The sequence below is a fragment of the Chamaea fasciata genome, unplaced genomic scaffold, assembly GCF_029207755.1.
Source record: "Chamaea fasciata isolate MVZ Bird 193981 ecotype frontalis unplaced genomic scaffold, bChaFas1.0.hap1 SCAF_19, whole genome shotgun sequence".
Taxonomy (NCBI): domain Eukaryota; kingdom Metazoa; phylum Chordata; class Aves; order Passeriformes; family Sylviidae; genus Chamaea; species Chamaea fasciata.
In genome coordinates, this window is record NW_027094104.1 from 11383989 (window position 1) to 11401936 (window position 17948).

The 17948-nt window shown below is 60.0% G+C and overlaps 1 protein-coding gene across 1 annotated transcript; it reads left to right on the forward strand.

Annotated features, from left to right (window-relative positions):
* The first annotated feature begins 1846 nt into the window (after positions 1 to 1846).
* PMP22 (peripheral myelin protein 22) lies at positions 1847 to 16359 on the forward strand. The gene is made up of 5 exons (XM_066200476.1): positions 1847 to 1948; positions 2956 to 3056; positions 4222 to 4312; positions 12105 to 12245; positions 14886 to 16359. The coding sequence occupies exons 2-5, from the start codon at positions 2979 to 2981 to the stop codon at positions 15050 to 15052; spliced, it is 477 nt and encodes a 158-aa protein (XP_066056573.1). The 5' UTR covers positions 1847 to 1948; positions 2956 to 2978; the 3' UTR covers positions 15053 to 16359.
* The last annotated feature ends 1589 nt before the right edge of the window (positions 16360 to 17948 follow it).

A 17948-nucleotide genomic window follows, 5' to 3' on the forward strand; every position in this document is an offset into this window, starting at 1 on the left:
CCTGCCTTGTCAGATGAGCATCTGAGCCCCGCAAAGGGATAGAAACCCCACTTTCCCTCCTGGATTCTCAGCATTTTATTCTAGAATTTCAAGTTGAAGCATCACGGAGGAGCTCGGGAGCCTCTATGACCCCCGCATCTGGCAGTGCCTTCCCCACGGCGCGTCCCGCCCCGCCCCAGGGGACAGAGCATCCTTCTGCTCTGGGTGTTTCGTCCAGAAACTGCGGCCAGGATCTCAGACCCGCACAGCCAGAGCAGAGAGCGGTCTCTGCCAGAGCCTGGATCCCAGCCCTGAGGACAAGACCTCTGTGTCCCACCCCGAGCGCAGGGGCTCCTCGGGGCACCCGGCCCACGGGGACAGCCCCAGCCAGCCCCTTCAGCCAGCAACGTTCTGATGGTGGCGCAGAAGTTTCAGCCCTCGGGATGGCACTGACAGGCGTCGCGGGGCGCGGAGGGACGGCAGCAGCGGAGGAACTGGCGGGATTTTTCGGAGGGGAAGGGAAATGGCATCCTTTGGAATCTGGTTTCAGCCGCTGCCTCTCTCCCCCGGCCCCCCCGAGCGCGCTCAGCTCCGCTGGCTGATGCCGGGACCCCTTCCGTGAGTGTGAGCAGCCCGTGCTGCAGGAACACGGCTCCGCTTGCCAGGGGAGAGGAGCCAAGCACGCTTCCCCGGCTCCCTTCTCCCAGGATTTCCAGCGCCGGTGGCTGGACGCCGAATTCCCTCCTCTGTGCAACAATGCGGAACGGGTCTGGAGCTGGCGCAGGGCGAGGGGAGGCGATGGGGATTGGTGTTAATGCTCAGGAGTGTGCAGGTCTCCTGCGGGATTATTTGGGAGCTGGGGGCGGACTCTGTGTGGGGGGTGTTTGAACAGATCGGTTGTGCTGGAGGAATGAGCGAGGGCGGCAGCGCAGCCACCCCTTCCTTCCCGAGCACCTGAGTCACAGAACCCCAGACTGGGCTGGGTTGGGAGGGACCTCAGAGCCCACCCAGTGCCACCCTGCCCTGGCAGGGACACCTCCCACTGTCCCAGGGGCTCCAACCCCAATGTCCAGCCTGGCCTTGGGCACTGCCAGGGATCCAGGGGCAGCCACAGCTGCTCTAGGCACCCTGTGCCAGGGCCTGCCCACCTTCCCAGGGAACAATTCCTGCCCCAGATCCCATCCAGCCCTGCCCTCTGTGTCCTGTCCTGTCCCTCCATCCCTTGTCCGCAGTCCCTCCCCAGCTCTCCTGGAGCTCCTCCAGGTACTGAAAGGGCTCTGAGCTCTCCCCAGAGCCTTCTCCAGGCAGAACAGCCCGAACTCTCTGTGTCCTCCAGAGCTGTGGAAAATCGCACTCCCCGTTCAGTGAAAAGTTGCTCAGTTCTACCTAATTTGGCTCTCAAGTGCTAAAATGTTCGACTCCAAGAGCTCGAATCCCTTCAGCTCAGCCAGATGCTCATTCCCCAGATCCTGTGCCAGGATCCTGTCCGGGGCTGCACAAACTCCCCGGGCCGGGGTGAGGGGACCCCCGATGTGGAGAGCTCTGTCCCCCCCGGGCACGGCCGGTCCTGCCCCGACCCCGCGTGGGCTGCTCGGAGAGCGGAGCACGGCCACCGCTGCCTCGCCTTCCTGCACGGCTGCCTGGGGGCTCGGGAGAACGGGGGGCTCGTCTCTTGTCTCCCCTCAAATCTCCTCGCTGTCGGGCGGGAGCGGATCGGGAGCCGTGTCCCGGGGAAGGGAACGGGTCCGGGAGCGGTTCCCGCCCGTGTCCCGGGGGGAGGCGGCGGGGCCGGGGCCGGGGCGGGCGCTGCCCCGTTTATAGGAGGGCGGCGGGCAGCGGCTGAGCCCTCCCCGTGCCGCAGACGCAAACGGGGCGGTGGCCCCGGTTAAAGGGGAAACTTGACAGCGCCGCCGCCCGCTCCGCTCCGCGCCCGCTCCGCCGCCGCCAGCGCGCTCCGCTCCGCCGCGATGTGAGTACGGACAGCGGGGGAACGGGCACAGCGCGGGGACACGGGCTGGGGACACCCCCGGGGGAATGGGCACAGCGCGGGGACACGGACTGGGGACACCCCCGGGGGAATGGGCACAGCGCGGGGACACGGACTGGGGACACCCCCGGGGGAACGGGCACAGCGCGGGGACACGGACTGGGGACACCCCCGGGGGAACGGGCACAGCGCGGGGACACGGACTGGGGACACCCCCGGGGGAACGGGCACAGCGCGGGGACACCCGCCGAGAGTTCGCAGCCCGGAGGGAAGGGAGGAGAAGCCCCGCTCTGAGGAAAGGAGTCAGGGCAGCCCCTTCCCCTCTTCAAAAAGCCCCCCCCGGCTCGGGAGAGGGTCCAGGAGAGCCTCTGCCGGGGAGCCGAGGGGAGATGGGCTGAGGACGCCGCCGGAGAGGAGAGGCCGAGGCAGCGCGGTGGGCTGAACGGGGCAGGGGCTGACGCCCGCTGCTCCTCGCCCCTTCCCCGGGGGTCGCCAGGGCAGAGGAGGCCGGTTAAATCCCCCGGGGCGGGGGCCGGCAGAATCACCCGCACCGCTCGCTCGGTGGGTGGGGAAGGGACTCCCGCCCCTTTCCCTGCGGAGCGGGGCCGGGGCAGCCCCTGGGAAGAGGAGCCGGGACCGGGGCGGGGATTCCCTTCGGAGAGGGGATCCGACCCTCTCGGGGAGAGGGGCTGGGGGAGCCCCCCGGGGAACCGCCCCCTTTGAAGGTCCCCGGGGAGGGAACTATGAGGAGCCCCCTCGGTGAGAGAGCGAGAACAGGCTCGGGGGAAGGTCTCGGGGGACCCCCGGGGGATATCGGGGAGCGGGCAGAGGGCTCGGACCGCTCTCCGCGGAGAGAACCCGGGCTCCGGGCAGTGCCCCAGCAGCATCCCCCGCGCCGGGCGGGGCAGAGCGGAGCGCTCCTGCTGCCCCCGAACGGACGCACGGACAGACAGACACACACACTGAGCATCATTCCTGTCCCGCTGCAGCTGTGCCCTCCACCACCGCCAAGATGCTGCTCTTGCTGCTGGGGATCATCGTGCTCCACGTCACCGTGCTGGTGCTGCTCTTCATCTCCACCATCGTTAGTGTGAGTGCGGATTTTCCCTCTCCGGCTTCCACCAGGCAGGGACGTGGCGTGGCAAGAGCAGGAGGTGTTGTTTTTATTTATGCCAGGGTTCCCAGCCCGGCTGTGAGCAGGAAGCCCTCACTGTCTGGGTGCTGGTGTCAGTAACGGCGGGGTTGGGGAATTTGGGAGTTTGCGCTGTCAGGGACGCCTGGCTGTGTTCTGTGGCGGCTGCTCAGGGCATCCACGTCGGTACAGGGACACCAGAGCTGTTGGAAACCATCTCCTCATCCTCCCCAGGCTGGTTCACATCAAGGAGCAGCCTCGGAGCACCCCAAATCCCCTCTTTTGGGGTGACCTTTCATAAGGGAGCTCCACCTGCCATTGAGCTTCAGGCACAGGAGCGGTCTGAGCAAAGCCCCTGCACGGGGCTGGACGGGCGCTGGCTGCTCAGCACAGCGGCTCTGCTCCCCAGCTCTCCTCCCCTGGGGCTGGGAATGAGGCACAGCCTCTTTTCCCTACCCGAGTTCCAAGGCTGGGTCTGTGTGAGCACAGAGGCTTCCCAGCACTGTCCCGGGGCTGCAGCCCAGTGAACACGTCAGCTGCTCGGGAGAGGTTTGAGTTGGCTCTGAGGCAGATGCTCTGTGGAGCTGGTGACTTCCAGGCTGGCTTCACCAGGGGCTTCTTTCCCGCTTGGTTTTTCTTTTTTTCTTTCTTTCTTTCTTTTTTTTTTTTCTTTTCTTTTTTTTTTTTTTTTTTTTTTTTTTTTTCTTTTTGTGGTAATAGTAATGGAAAACGTTACAAAAATCTTCCGAGCCGTTAGGAATCACGTGGAAGCATTCAAATATCCCGGCCAGGCAGCGGGCGAGGCCGGCGGGGGGAGGGAAGCGCGGCCCCGCGGGACCCGCTCCGTGTTTGAGGAGCATAAAGAGCTCCTGTTCCCGCGCCGCTGGGGCTACAGCGGTTAAGAGCAAATATCGGGATTGACTTTCCAAAGCCCTCGCTAAGGAAAAGCGTCCCTGGGAGCGCCTGGCAGGGCAGGCACGTGTGGGGCTGCGGCTGCGGGGGCCAGAGCCTGAGGGGACACGGGTGGCACTGGGGGACACGGGTGGCACTGAGGGGACACGGGCAGGGTGGCTGCTCCCCCCGGGCCCTGCTCACGGGCTGTGTCTGTCCCCCTGTCCCGCAGCAATGGCTGGTGAACGGCGAGTACACGGCAGACCTGTGGCAGAACTGCACCACCGGAAACCTCTTCCACTGCATGGCATCCTCCTCCAATGGTGAGTGCCCCCGGGATGTGGGCTGTGCCCCCGGGATCGGGGCTGTCCTCTTGGGATCGGAGGGGGGACAGCCCTGCTGGAGGCTGTGGGGCCCTTTCTGGCACAGCTCCCTGTGGCTCTGCTCCCGAGGGCTTTGGAGGATGCACACGGGGCCCTGAGGACGCTGTTCCCGGGGGACACCTGTCCCCTACCTGGAAATCTGTCCCGCGTTTCGCCGCTGGCACAGGCTGAGATTGGGCACAGCCCCGGCCCTGGGGCTGGCTGTGGGGGCTCTGGGGGCTGTGCTGAGTGCTCGGGGTGCACCTGCACACCCCGGGGGCTGAGCAGCCTCCGCGGGGCCGGGCAGGGTGCAGGCTGATGTCACTCTGTGTGGCATCACCCCTGACCAGTTTGCTGAGGTCAGCAGGGGAGGAGGGCGTGCTGACACCCCGTGACACGCGGTTCCCAGGGTGACCAGTGGCACCGGGAACACAAAATCCGGGTCAGACAGTGGGGCAAGTCCGTGCCTCAGTTTCCCTGGAAGGCAGAGCTAATGTCCGTGGTGCTGGGGCCTGCATTTGTTTTGTCAGGCTGGTTTTTCTTTCCTGCGGACACAGATTGTCCCAGTGCAAGCCCCGGTGCACCAGCCGTGAACCCAGCGTTGTCACGGGGACACGGTGACACCGTGTCGGGCCCGGGCAGGAGCCGAGCGGTGCCATGTGGCCCCGCTGAGGGTCACAGTGGGAGCATTAAATACTCCCGGAGGGCCCCGCGGGGAAGGGAGGCTGCGAGAGGGGTTTTGGAGACCCCGATGAGCGCCCGCAGCCTTTGGGAGCGGGGCACTGGTGTCACCACGCGCGGAGGCGGTGCCGCAGTGTCCCCGCGTGTGCCCGGGCTCCGGCTCCGCTGGCAGCGGCTCCTCCTGTCCCAGCGCCGGTCTCTGCTGACGCCTGCTGGTGTCCGGGCCAGCCGGGATCCATCCCGGGCCGGGAGCTTCTGGAGCGTGTCCCGCACCAGCCGTGCGGGTTTTGCAGCGTCGGCAGCGCCGGTCATGCGAGCTCCCAAAGTGCTGAGCCCCGCTCTGCGCTCAAAGGCAGCGCTGGCCCCGGAGTCCCCAGCTCTAAAGCCTCCCCAAATCCTTCGCTTTTCACGCCCGCACGGCTCTTTCTGGATGTTTACAGGGTGCTCTGCCGGTGCTCAGAGGGGATTGTCCAAACTGTGGTTGGGCGGTTTCCACACCGACGGTCCTGCCGCGGGCTGGGCGTGCCCAGTGCCTGCTCCCAGAGCCGCTGGAGCCTTTCCAGGGCTGACTCTTCATCATTAAAGGCACGAGGGTCAAGATGATCCTGTTGAAACTGCAGCTGAGCTGTGCTGATGGCCCTGATTCGGTGGCAGGGATGGAATGAGAGCCTGTCCGTATCCTGGGGGGCCCTGGATGGAGGGTCCAGAGCCCACCGCCGCTGTAGGAACAGAAAATCAAAGGATATTTCCTGGGCTTATGTAGGGCTTTGAGGGTCTGTTTGTAAAAACAAAGAAAATGCCCCATGGTCTCCTTTCCCTCCCCTGTCCCCGCTGCCAGGAGCTGCTGTCGGCCACTCTTTGGGGCAGCACTGAGGTCACAGGGCAAGGACACTGTGGCAGAGCCACCTGCGAGGCTCACACTTGTCTCCTGCCTCATCCTCACACCCCTTTCCTAGGAAAATGCTTATTTTCAAAGTTAGGAACGGTCCCACAGAAACAGCACAGCCTATCCTTGGTCACAGCTCCCAGAGCAGAGGCTGTGCTGGCTGTGCGCTCCAGAGAGCAACAGAAATTCACTTCCTGTGCCTGGGATGGCACTGAGTGGTTAAATCTGGAGTGCCAAGGTGCTCTGGGGTAACAGCAAGGAATCCTCTTTGGGAATTTTGGCAGAACTTTCAGTCTTTACACGAGGGCAGGTTTTGCCCTGGCCATCACGGTGGCCTCTGGGTGTGGTTATTTCTTCTCTTTTCCAAGGGCAGTGGGACTCAGTGAGTGGAATTTGGGAATCGGTTCTGGGTCCCCTGTGTTCATCACGGGCGGGGACTTTGGGGGGTGGTGCTGCTGTGGTGCCCCTCGGGCTCAGCTGAGCCTCCCCTGTGCTCTCACACAGGGACCCTGTTCTCAGTGACCTTGGTGTGGGTGCCCAGTGAGAAGCAGAACTTTTAAATCCAGGTGCCAGCTTTAACGTCAGAATTTGGTTTGGTTTTGGCCTGAGGCAGGTTCTGGGCTGTGCTGCTCACCCCACAGATGATCCCATGGGGATGGGGCAGGCAGCAGAGCACAGCCAGGGCTGAGCACACGAGGATTTGGGGACATCAGCAGCCCTGGGAACAGGCTGCACTGCCTGGCTGGGGCCTGAGCTCCCACCCCCCAGATTCCTCCTGGCAGGGCTCTGCCCCTGTGTGTGCGAGGGCTGAGCCATCCCTGCAGGAGCCCCGGGCACAATCCCACTCCCTCTCTGTGCACAACACCCGCTTGTTGCTTTGAATCTTGCATTTGCTGTTAGATAATGCTTTTTTTTTCTTCAAGAGGCTGAGAACTATGGAAAAAATGTCGCAATCTTTGCTCGGTTTGCGCTGTCAGACATTCCTGGAAAAGGCTTATCTCAGGAATTCAGCGCTGAATCCCGGGGCTGTGGGTCGGCAGGGCCGTGTGCCAGCCCGGCTCGGGGCATGCGGCCGGGTCCAGCAAGTGCTCTCGAGGAGATTCCATCCCAGCTTTCCAGACAGGGAAGTTTTCTCCTCCAAAAATGGCCCTTTTTTCCCACAGCTGAATGCGTTATGCAGGGAAGAAGATTTCTTTTCTGCTGTGTGCTGCTGCGATGGTGGTGGGAGTGCTGAAAGCGGGGAGGCGGCGGGGCCGTCCATGGACATCCCCACATCCTCTGCAATGGCAGGAGACATTTCTCCTGTTGTCTTCTGTCAGTTTCTCCTGTGGTGCCTTGTCCACGGGCAGGCTGGTGCATTTGGGCTGTGTTAAAGAGAAAAGGAACCTCAAACCCTTGGGAAGTGCCCGGCTGCCAATCCCCCATCCCTGAGTGCCAGGGGCCCAGCCGTTGATGTGGCGGCCACAAGCAAAGCCCAGCTGGTTGCCCAGAGCAGATTTTATTAATGTCATTAATAACGGGTGACATTGCCTTAACTCGGGCAGGGCTGAACCCTCTGTGCCAGCCCTGGGGGATTGTAACTCGTCCCTTGGTGTTCTGGAATCAGCTGAGGGGCATTCATAGGATCTCACACTGGGCTGGGTTGGGAGGGACCTCAGAGCCCACCAAGTGCCCCCCTGCCCTGGCAGGGACACCTCCCACTGTCCCAGGGGCTCCAACCCCAATGTCCAGCCTGGCCTTGGGCACTGCCAGGGATCCAGGGGCAGCCACAGCTGCTCTGGGCACCTGTGCCAGGGCCTGCCCACCCTCTGAGTAAAGAATTTACTCCTAAAATCTAAAAATCTCCTATTCAATGAGAATATTTTATATTTCAGATCAGTTTGTCCCATAACTTTCTTGCCTTCAATAGGAAAGGGATTTCCTCTGCTTAAAACCGTTTATTTTATTGTTGCTTGTTCATCTTACAAGGAGAGTCTGATCAGGAGAGTCTGGGAACTGGTGCTGGTTTTTTCTCAGCTGCTCCAGATGTCTTTGGCTCCCATTTTTTCCGTGAGAGGTGGGGTCAGACCTTCCCTGCCATATTTGTGTTCTGGCCCACAGAGGAGTGGGAGGAAGAAGGCAAAGTGGGCAAACGATGACTGTCAGAGCAGAAGAAAGGGTGGGGGAGTCCCCTGCAGAGTGCAGTGCTGGAAATCCCTTCAACCAACAGTTTTTTGGCCTTGATGAGACTCTTGGATGTCCCTGTGGGCACTGAGTGACCCTGCACCAGGTCTGTGGGCCAAGGCGTCACTGCTGCCAACTCCTGGACTGGACTGGACTGGACACCCCTGGGAGCTGGCTCTGGAGCCCTGGGAGGATCTGGGCATGGAATGATGGATCTGCCACCTCAGCAAGGCCAGCAGGAGGTCACAGCCACCGCCCCGAGGCTCTGGGACAGGAGCTGTCTTGGCCTTTGTGGAGCTGTTGGAAGGAGGTTCCCGTGGTGCCAGCAGCTCTCTGCTGCCTCAGCCGCATCAGGAGTGCCCTGGGACGTGAGCTCCGAGGGGATGGCAGTGGCAGCTCTGCATGTCCTGGCCTCGTGCACTGCTTGGATGGAGCTCCAGGGACAAGGAAAGGGAGGAGAGCCAAGAGGAGGAGAGGAGAAGACAGAGGTCGGAGGGGTTCATCTCCATCTGAAGGAGCGGCAGAAGAGGAGCAGGAGCCCTGGACAGGACTGGGACTGTGACAGTGACTGTGCTCAGCCACTGCCTCCCTGCAGACCCAGGGCTTCCCTCCTGCTCACCCCTGGCCCTCACAAACACCTCGGGAGCTCTTCAGAATCCCCCTTTGGAGGGAGATTTCCAGGAATACCTCGATGCAGCACAGCCGTTCCCAGGGGATGGAGCTGGGAATTGCAGTTGGAAAGGAGCAGCTGGTGGGTGCCAGGGCTGCAGCACCTGCAGGAGCCGTTGGACCTGACCCTGCTGAGATTTAACTTGCAGCATGGAAGCAGCAGGTTTTACAGCTGGGGGCATCAGTTTCCCTCCCTCCAGCTTGGGCTGTGTTACATGCTACAGTTCCCTCCTTAATGGATGTTTTCTTCCTCAGAAGTGGTTGCTTTTTAGACGTTCAGAGTGTACACACTTGGCAAAGGGAAAGCTCCATCTGCAGAGTGTTCCCGTCAGCTGCAGATCCCAGCACGGTGGGGGTTTTAATGCACAGCACTAATTTAGGGAGTTCTTGCAGCAGCGGATGAGCTGAGTGCTCAAATAAGCGTCTTCAGTGTGCACTTTGCTCTTCCTCCTTGGCTGGGGCCAAAGAGGGTGTGGCGGGTGTGAACTAAACCCTGGGGAGGCAATGCCTGCCCTTCAAGGCCTCTGCTCCTGGCCAAGGGCACGTTTTTCCCTGCCCGCTCAGTCCTGTCAGGGCACAAAAGCTCCCTGCAAGCAGGGCTGGGGCTCTGCTGGCAGGGGCTGGGTTGGCTGCTGTCTCTCTGGGAGATCCAACTGCAGTTTCTGCTCTGGGTTTCTTCCTCTCATGCTGGATTTTAGGGCACTGAAACATGGTCTTGATCATTCCAGGGCTGGAGTCTTCTCCCTGCTATTGTAGGTAGTGCTGTGAGCACATCAGGGCTTGCAGTGCTTAAAGGAAAATTCAAATTTGTTTTGTAAAAATTTGTTGCTTTGTCTGTGGCTGCCTGAAAGGGCCCTGAGCCGGGTCGTCTCCGGAAGCGGCGTGCAGAGTGTTATCTGTCCTTTCCACGCTGCTTCCTTTCCTTCTTCCTCCTGAAGAACAAAGATATAAACACAGAGCTGAAGAGATGCAGGGGGAAAACGGGATAACCAGTTCGTTGCCCAGGGGAAACCACAAATAACAGCCTGGGAGTAAACAGTGCTGACAGCCTGGCTGCAGCTGGGGGCCGGCCTCCCTCCGGGAAACTCCTGTGTTTGACATCCTGAGGGCTGGACACAGCACCAGCGGCAAAGGGCTTAAAGGCACGTGGGGCTGGTCAGGTAAAAACCCTTCCTGCAGTTGTAGGGGCGATTTTAAATGTATTAAAGGCAATTAGCTGTCCTAATCCAGCTGGAGTCTGTGGGCAGCTGGCATGCAGTTAATGGAGCTCTGGAACTCGCTCTCGTGGCTCTCGGTGCTGGGCTGGGATCCTGCCCTTTGTTTTCACAGAGGAGGCTGGATGCTCTGTGGGATCATCTCCCCGTTTCCCTGCTCCCAGGCTGGCTGCCCAAAGCCTCCGGCCGCCGTGGGCTCCCCCCTCAGCGCCGCCTTTCTCTGCCTCTAACACGGCTCTTTATCACAACGGGATTTTGCAAAGCCCCCGTAAATCATTTGCATTCAGAACCAAAACCCAGGCAGGGGAGGCGGATGCAATTAAAGGGCAGCTCAGCTCAGCTTTCCGTCTAGACAACGCTCTCCTAAAATAACCAGCAGTGGGAGCATCCACCTCCCGGCAGAAAGGGCTCCTCTCGCCGGATCCCGTGGCCTTTGCAGCACAAAGGACTTGGCCCTCTGCTCCGGGATGAAACTGCAGGGCTTGGCTTTGGCTCAGCCGGGGCACGGGGCTGGACACAGCTCCGGGGCTTGGGAAGGGCTGAGGGGAGCGCTCAGCTTCCACCGCTGGGCTGGGAGTCCTGTCTGCTGAGGAGGGGAAGGAGGCGCAGCTCAGCGGCTGCATATCCTCTGGTCGGATCTGAGCGAGGATTTAGGATGATTTTGGTGGTGCTGGAGCTGCCTCATCCCATTTCCCACTGGTGAGGACAGCCAGAGCTGAAGGGGCAGGTGGGGCTGAGGTAGGGGGCATTTCCCTGCCCAGATACCTGAGACAGGGGAAATATATTGGACATTTTGTGTGCACACTGCAGTGAAATCCACCCTGGGATTTCCTGGAAGCAGCAATAGCTGCTCCCCCCTAAGGAATGGTGCACAGGGAACCCGGTGCACTGCAGTGAGGGAAGGGCAGAGCTGGGGAGTCCTTTGAGATGGGAAGTGTGGCAGGGAGGGGAAGGACCAGCTGCCCGTGAGGGGCAGGGGCTGCTCCGCCTGGTCCAGAGCTTTGGGAGCAGCGGCTGAGTCTGCTCCACTGCCCGAACATCCAAAGACAAGGGGTAGAAATCCTGGTGCACAGACACACAGACGTGACTGGGGGGTCCGGGATGTTCCCTGCAGCCAGGGACTCACTGGGAGTGCCCTGGATCATCCCAGCTGAGGGCTGTGCCTCGCTCCCTGCTCTAAACCCCGCTGTCCCCACCCCGAGTGCACTGGCAGGGATTTGTGGGGACGTGTGGTCCCTTCTCTGGGGCAGACACTGCTCTGGCCAGCCCTGACTGCCCCGTTTGCTGCTCTGAGGACGTGGCTGAGCTGAAGGAGTTTCTTTGGAAGTTTTGCTCCATTTGCTGCCCAGAGCCGATTCTGCAGGCAGGGGGCTGAAATTGGTGGGGGTGAAACTGTGACAGGAACATGAGGCTGAGCCTGAGGCTTCAGTGCTGCCTAATCCCGTCTGAGGATCCAGCCCCAAGCAGGATTTCTGTGCCTCTCTCCGGGTGGTTTGTGCCTCAGTTTACCTGTACTGACTCCTGCATTTTGATTTCAGACGGTGTAAGGAAAGGGGAAGGCAGAGGGGAGCACTGCCTCTATCTGTCAAGCTGCAGCAGCTCATGCCGTGGAGCTGCGTTTTGCTTGTTTATTTATATTTTCTTTTACGTGGGGAGTTACACACCCACTGAGGCTGGAAATAGCTGAGCAGTGACTCACAGGGGCTGGTTTGACTGCTCTCGGGGACACAGCTGCGTTTGGCAGCTGGGGAGGGCTCCAAAAGGCTCAGCTCCACGGGGCAGGGGTGTTTTCGCTGCCGTGTGTTTATTTGCCCTCGCGGTGTCCCAGAGCCTGTTGCACATGGCTTTGGTGTTTGAGCTCAGCTGAGCAGCCAGGGCCTGACGGGGCTGGGAGAGGCTCTGCCCGCTCTCTGCGGGCCAGGGGTTTGTCTCTGCTCTGGTTTTGGTGAATGATCCGCAGTGGTCATCCATGACCACCCGTTATCCCGGGAGCAGCGTGCCCGTGCCGGGATCTCAGCACTGGGTACGGCCCCAGCTGCTCCAAGCCCCGGGGGGACAGCGTGGTGCTGGTGAGGCCATGGGCACAGCAGGGGCTCCCTGGTGCCCACGCTGAGGGGTCTGTCTGTCCTTCTGTCCCCAGAATGGCTGCAGTCTGTCCAAGCCATGATGATCCTCTCCGTCATCTTCAGCGTCCTGTCGCTGTTCCTGTTCTTCTGCCAGCTCTTCACGCTCACCAAGGGCGGCAGGTTCTACATCACCGGAGTCTTCCAGATCCTGGCGGGTGAGTGGGGCGAGGGTGACACTGCCACCTGGGGACAGCAACAGGGACAAGGGAAGGGAAGGGAAGGGGGGTGAATAATTTGGGGGTGTTGAGGTCCCTGGGATGGGATCCAGCCCTTGGGCCGTTGTGTATCCAGGCTCCTCTGCCCCTGCACGGGGAAGGTGCAGGAGGGTTTCTGCCCCAGCCAGGGGGTTCTGCAGGGACAGGGTGCCAGAGCCACTGGGGCAGAGCTGGGGCAGTAGATCACAAGGACGCTGGAATGAGAGCTCTGCCTGTTCCCCAGGGCTCGGGGTGGGATGTTGGGTGTCCAGGGTGGCTGTGCTGGCTCTGGGACCCTTCACAGGCTGGGTGAGGCTTCCACAGCTGCTGGTGGGGTGAGGAAGTCGTAATGATCCTGCTTTGGCAAAAGAGGGCTTGGTGATTATTTCTAAACTTGCCATGAGGGGCCTGGTGCTTTCCCCACGAGCACAGAGCCTGGAGCTGCAGGGTGAGCTCTGCTCCTTTTAACGCTTTGAGGACTCAGTGCTGGAAAGGAGCCACAGCTGCAGTTCCCCGAGTACTGATGCTGTAAAGCCACTGGCTCTGTTTATGTTTCCATGTATGAAACCAGTGCAGAGGATTTACAAGAGTTCAGGCTAAAAAATATAATTGTGCTTCGAGGTCCTGACTGCATGAGGCCAGAGTGTCTGGGGAGGAGACTGATTCTTTCCTGGAGCTTCAGATATTAAACTAGAAGCCACCCAAGGTCCTGCTCTTTTATCAGTGGGAAAATTGTTCACTGAGTTTAGAAAAGTTTCTAGGCATCCTCTAAGCAACTGGCCTTTCCAAACCCTGGAGAAATCCAGAGCTAGGCTTTATTGGCGTGAAATCCATGGTGAGTGGATGTGCTTGGCCACAGTGCAGGTGGAATTCAGATCAGTTCACCATCTCTGGAAAAAGAGAGGGATGGAAACCCCTTAGAGCCATGGAGCCAAGGAGGGGAAATGGGTTTTTAAATGCAATTACCTGCCTGAGAGCTTCTCTAATAGACCTGGAGCAGGAGGCTGCTCTGTCCTGAGGGACTGCTGGTGAGCCCTCACTGTCAGAGGAGCAGGAAACGGGGTCACAGCCCTGCTGTCCAGGCTGTGCTGGGTGTCCTGAGGGGCACAGGGTCACACCTGGAGCTGTGGGTTAATGCCATGTCCTGCCGGTCTGAGGGACAGAAAAAGTGTGTCCTCGTTCCAGCAGGATTCCCTGTGGACAGGGAATGACCTCAGGCAGAGCTCTGGATCCAGGTGGGCCTGCGCAGGTGGGCACTGGTGGCTCTCCTGGCTGTTCTCCCTGGCCGGGCTGGAGGAGGAGGCTCAGGTCAGCTGTGATCTTTGTGACCCCAATGTCAGGCTGTGGGAACAGGGCCTGGCATTTCCTGCAGCAGTGCAGTAGTGGCTGCAGCGGGGTCTCCCTGCGGTTCCCAGCCTGAGCAGGGCAGATGCCCCAAGGCTCAGTTGGAGCCATCCCCTCGGGCTGCCCGAGCCCCCTGCAGACAATGCCCGCTGTATCTGCCCGTCTGGAGGTGACAGCACACGCCTGTCCCCTGTCCCCAGACAATGGCCCCGCTCTCTGTGCATGGGCAGGGCAGTGGGAGTTGGCTCCCGTGCTCGGAGAATGGAAACTGCTCCAGCGGCGCCTAATGAAGCGAATTCCCACTTGTGCACTTTCCCCGAACAAAAGGAGCAGTGTCCAGTGGAATTGCAGCTCAAATATCACCGTGCTCAAATGTAGGTGGTCCTGAGCTCCGGGCAGGGATTTGGAACTCGGCTCCAAGAACAGCCCCACGGCTGGATAATAGAACCACTGGGATTGACTCAAAGGGCTTGTTTGGGGCAGGAATAGAGGTGGCTTTGTGCGAGCTCCGGGCAGTGCCCACCCCTGATGGGGGGGTTTGCAACAAAGCCTAAAAAAACCGCTGCCCACCGGGGCTGGGCCTGGCCGGACACCCCTGCGACCTGCACGGGCCCTGGATGGTCAGAGGGGCCAGGGGAGAGGGAGGAGATGGGCATGGAAGGGTTTTCAGGGAGCTGGGCTTTCAAGGAACAGGGTTTGTGGGGACCAGGGTTTTCAAGGAGCAAGGTTTTCAAGGAACAGGGTTTTCAAAGGGCAGGGTTTTCAAGGAGCAGAGTGTTTTCAAGGAGCAGCTTTCACTGGGAATGGGGTTTGCAGCTGAGCTTCTGGTGGAGCTGTGAAGGATGGGGGATCATAGCCAGAGCACCCAGAGGCTCAGTTGTGTTGGTGGTTTTTATCACCTGGAGAGGTTTTACAGAAACCCCCTTGCTTCAAAAGCCCAGCCCAGTGCCTGAGCTCCTGCAGCACTGCAGGGAGGCAGCTCCAGGGTTTGAGGGGGGCACAGGGGAGCGGGGTTGGCCTGGGCCAGCAGCTGCAGGGATGGGTTAGCCCAGGTGATGCTCCGGAGCCTCTGGCTAGGCTTGCTGGGCGTGGCAGAGATGTCCCTGCTCACCTGCAGCCAGGCCAGAGCCCGCAGCATCCCCTCTCAGTTTTCCGGGGGCAGCAGCAGCGCCAGCTCCCGCGCCGATGTCGGGCGTTGTCCCGTGTGGTGTGACTGCCGGTGGGTGTCACTGACACATCCCCGTGCTCTCCCCGCAGGGCTGTGCGTGATGAGCGGCGCCGCCATCTTCACAGTGAGGCACACGGACTGGCACCAAGCCTCGGAAAACACCTCCTACGGCTTCGCCTACATCCTGGCGTGGCTGGCCTTCCCCCTGGCCCTGGCCAGCGGCATCGTCTACGTCATCCTGCGGAAGCGCGAGTGACGCCGCGGGACGTGGCCTGGCCTGGCACCTGCATTCCCCACGTCCCCACGGGAGACGGAGGCGGGGGAGAATAGACGAGAAAACGGAAAAGAAAATTAACCAGAAAACCAAAAAAAACAACAACAAAAAAAAAAGGAGTAAACCCTCCCACCCAAACCAAACCCAACCGACCCCCAGAGGAAACACTCAAAGGGTTCCTTGTTAATTGAAGATGTATATAGTATCTATGGTTTAAAAAACCTATTTATAACACTTTTTACATATATGTACATAGTCTTGTTTGCTTCCGTTGACCATGCGCTGTTTTAAAGCCTAAAGCAAGTGCCTAAGGAACTCTCACTCCTAACAGAGTAACCAGAGCGCAGTGATTTCTCTGTCGTGCAAAACCCTCTTTGAGCTGAACCCTCCCAGCCCGTGTTGGCCCATCAGAACCCCCAGCTCTGGTTTTGGGCTGGCCTGGTTCCGCAGCCCAGGGCTGGGCCCTGCTCCTGCCACATGCTGTGACCCCAAGGGCACGTCCAGGTCTGACGGGAGACTCTCCCAAGAGGTTTGGAGGATTTCAGAGCAAAGGCTTTGATTGCCCCAAGTGCCTAAATGACTTATGTGCCTAAGTCCCATTGCCTTGCCACCACACCCGCTGGGAATTTGGGCTTTTAAATCACTTAGGTGGAGCTGCCCTCCCTGCGGGGCTGTGCCGAGCCCTGGGAACTGCTGCTCCCAGCCTGGGACGTGCTCTGTCCTTGCCGTGGGGCTAAACCGCCCTGAGAGAGCAGCCAGCCCAGCCTGCCCTGAAACACAACCCCAGATGTATGAAATGGTGCTATCTATTTACCATTCCTTACCCCGCTAAGCCATTTAACCCTAGTCACTGGAAATTCAGTTAACAACCTTGAGGTAAACAACCAAGCTAGAAATGAGAAATAATTCTGTGTAATATAAATGAGCTATAACTGCTTTTGTACTTAGATTTGCTCTTACTATTATTTTTAATAAAGCATTTATAACCAAGATTCCTTTTGCCCCTCCGTGGTGCAGAGGAACAGGAGCAGCTCTGGCTGGAGCCCGTGGGGCTCTAGCGCCAGAGCAAGATGTGAGTCCTCTGCCTGTCAGCAACGAGTCTGGCCATGAATGGAACAGGCCCCAGCACAGACCCCGGGCTGCCTCTGAGGACTCCAGACACTGTTGCTTTTTTTGGTTAATTTTGGGGTTTTTTGTGGGTTCTACTTTTTTTTTCCTTGCTTTGCTTTTCTGATTTTATACCGACTGTGTGGACTAAGAAGCAATGAAATAAAAGTCAGAATAACTCAGGTGCTTCTGCTTTTTGGGGTTTTGAGGGGGTTGGAGGTGGACTCTGCTCCACCAGCCTGCTTGCACAGCCATCCCATGGAATCGTGGAATCACAGAGTGATTTGTGTTGCAAGGGACCTCAGAGCCCACCCAGTGCCACCCCTGCCCCGGCAGGGACACCTCCCACTATCCCAGGCTGCTCCAAGCCCAGTGTCCAGCCTGGCCTTGGGCACTGCCAGGGATCCAGGGGCACCACAGCTGCTCTGGGCACCTGTGCCAGGGCCTGCCCACCCTCCTGGTGTATTTATTTTCCTGTGTGCTCATTTTGCTGAGCTCCAAGCCCGGGAGGGGATTCCACTTGCTGGAGCAGCACAGGAGCCCCTGTGAGCTGCAGCCTTGGGACACCTGTGAGGTCACCCTGAGTCCTGCTGGGTTTGGCACCTGCCAGAGGGGACAAATCCTTACCTTCTGAAGAGCAGGTAGGATCACAAGTGGGTTTTTCCCTCCTGTGGGGAAATAAAAGATATTCCTCCTCACTTTGGATCAACAACAGTCAGAAGGCAGAAAAAGGCTGAGCAGTTCAGTTTTGCCTCTGCTCTTTGGCCATTCCCAGTGTGAACAAGAGAGTGGCATCGTCAGGGCAGCACCTGGGCCTGCAGGGCTGCTTTGTGTCCAGGAGGCACTTTTGGAAGTGCAGGTAGCTGAAGGACTTTTCAAAGAAGAAACGAGGTGGAGGGTTGAAAACCTTTTGGAAAGTGTCTGAAGGGAAACAGCCACTGGTTTGCAGCAGAGCTGACATCCTGTCCCCCAGATGGGCACGGAGCTGTGGCAGGGGGTTCGGCTGGGTCCCAGGGGAAGGTTCTTCCCCCAGGGGTGGTGTCCACTGAGCAGTTCCCCGGGTGTCTGCAGGGCCAGGAGCTGCACCGGCTGATCCCTGTAGGTCCCCTCCAGCTCAGAGTACTCCCGAATTCCATGGAACTCTCTCGCCTGCGCTGACTCGGCTGGGCTGGATGATGTCAAACCCTGTTTAGCTGGCTCTCCACCCGGGCTGCAAACACGGCACAGCTGGGTGGGGATGGGGGCACCCACGGTCACACCCTGCACCTGGGAACGTCGGCGTCTCCTCTGCCCATTTGGGCCGTGATTCCCCCGCTATTCCCCCGTTATCCCCCCGCTATCCCCCCGTCATTCCCCGCTATCCCCCCGTCATTCCCCGCCGGTTCCCGTCGGTCCCGGCCGGTCGCGGAGCGCGGGCGCCCTCCCGTGGCGGCGGGCGGAGCGGCAGTCGCGGGACCCCCGAGCCCCGCCGGGCCTGGGGACTGCGGGGAGGGGACACGGCCTGGGGGGACACATGGGCAGGGAGGGGACAGCGGGGAGGCAGAGGACAGCGGGGACGGATGGCCCATCCCGTGCCAGCCCTGCCATGGCAGGGACACTTCCCACTGTCCCAGGGGCTCCAACCCCAGTGTCCAGCCTGGCCTTGGGCACTGCCAGGGATCCAGGGGCACCACAGCTGCTCTGGGCACCTGTGCCAGGGCCTGCCCACCCTCCCAGGGAACAATTTCCTCCCCAGTATCCCATCTAAACCTGCCCTCTGCAAGTCGAAGCC

Coding starts and splice junctions, on each gene's coding strand:
- PMP22 (XM_066200476.1), top strand. CDS start 2,979: ATGCTGCTCTTGCTGCTGGGGATCATCGTGCTCCACGTCACCGTGCTG. Junction 4,313..12,104: donor CATGGCATCCTCCTCCAATG/GTGAGTGCCCCC, acceptor TTCTGTCCCCAG/AATGGCTGCAGTCTGTCCAA. Junction 12,246..14,885: donor AGTCTTCCAGATCCTGGCGG/GTGAGTGGGGCG, acceptor CTCTCCCCGCAG/GGCTGTGCGTGATGAGCGGC.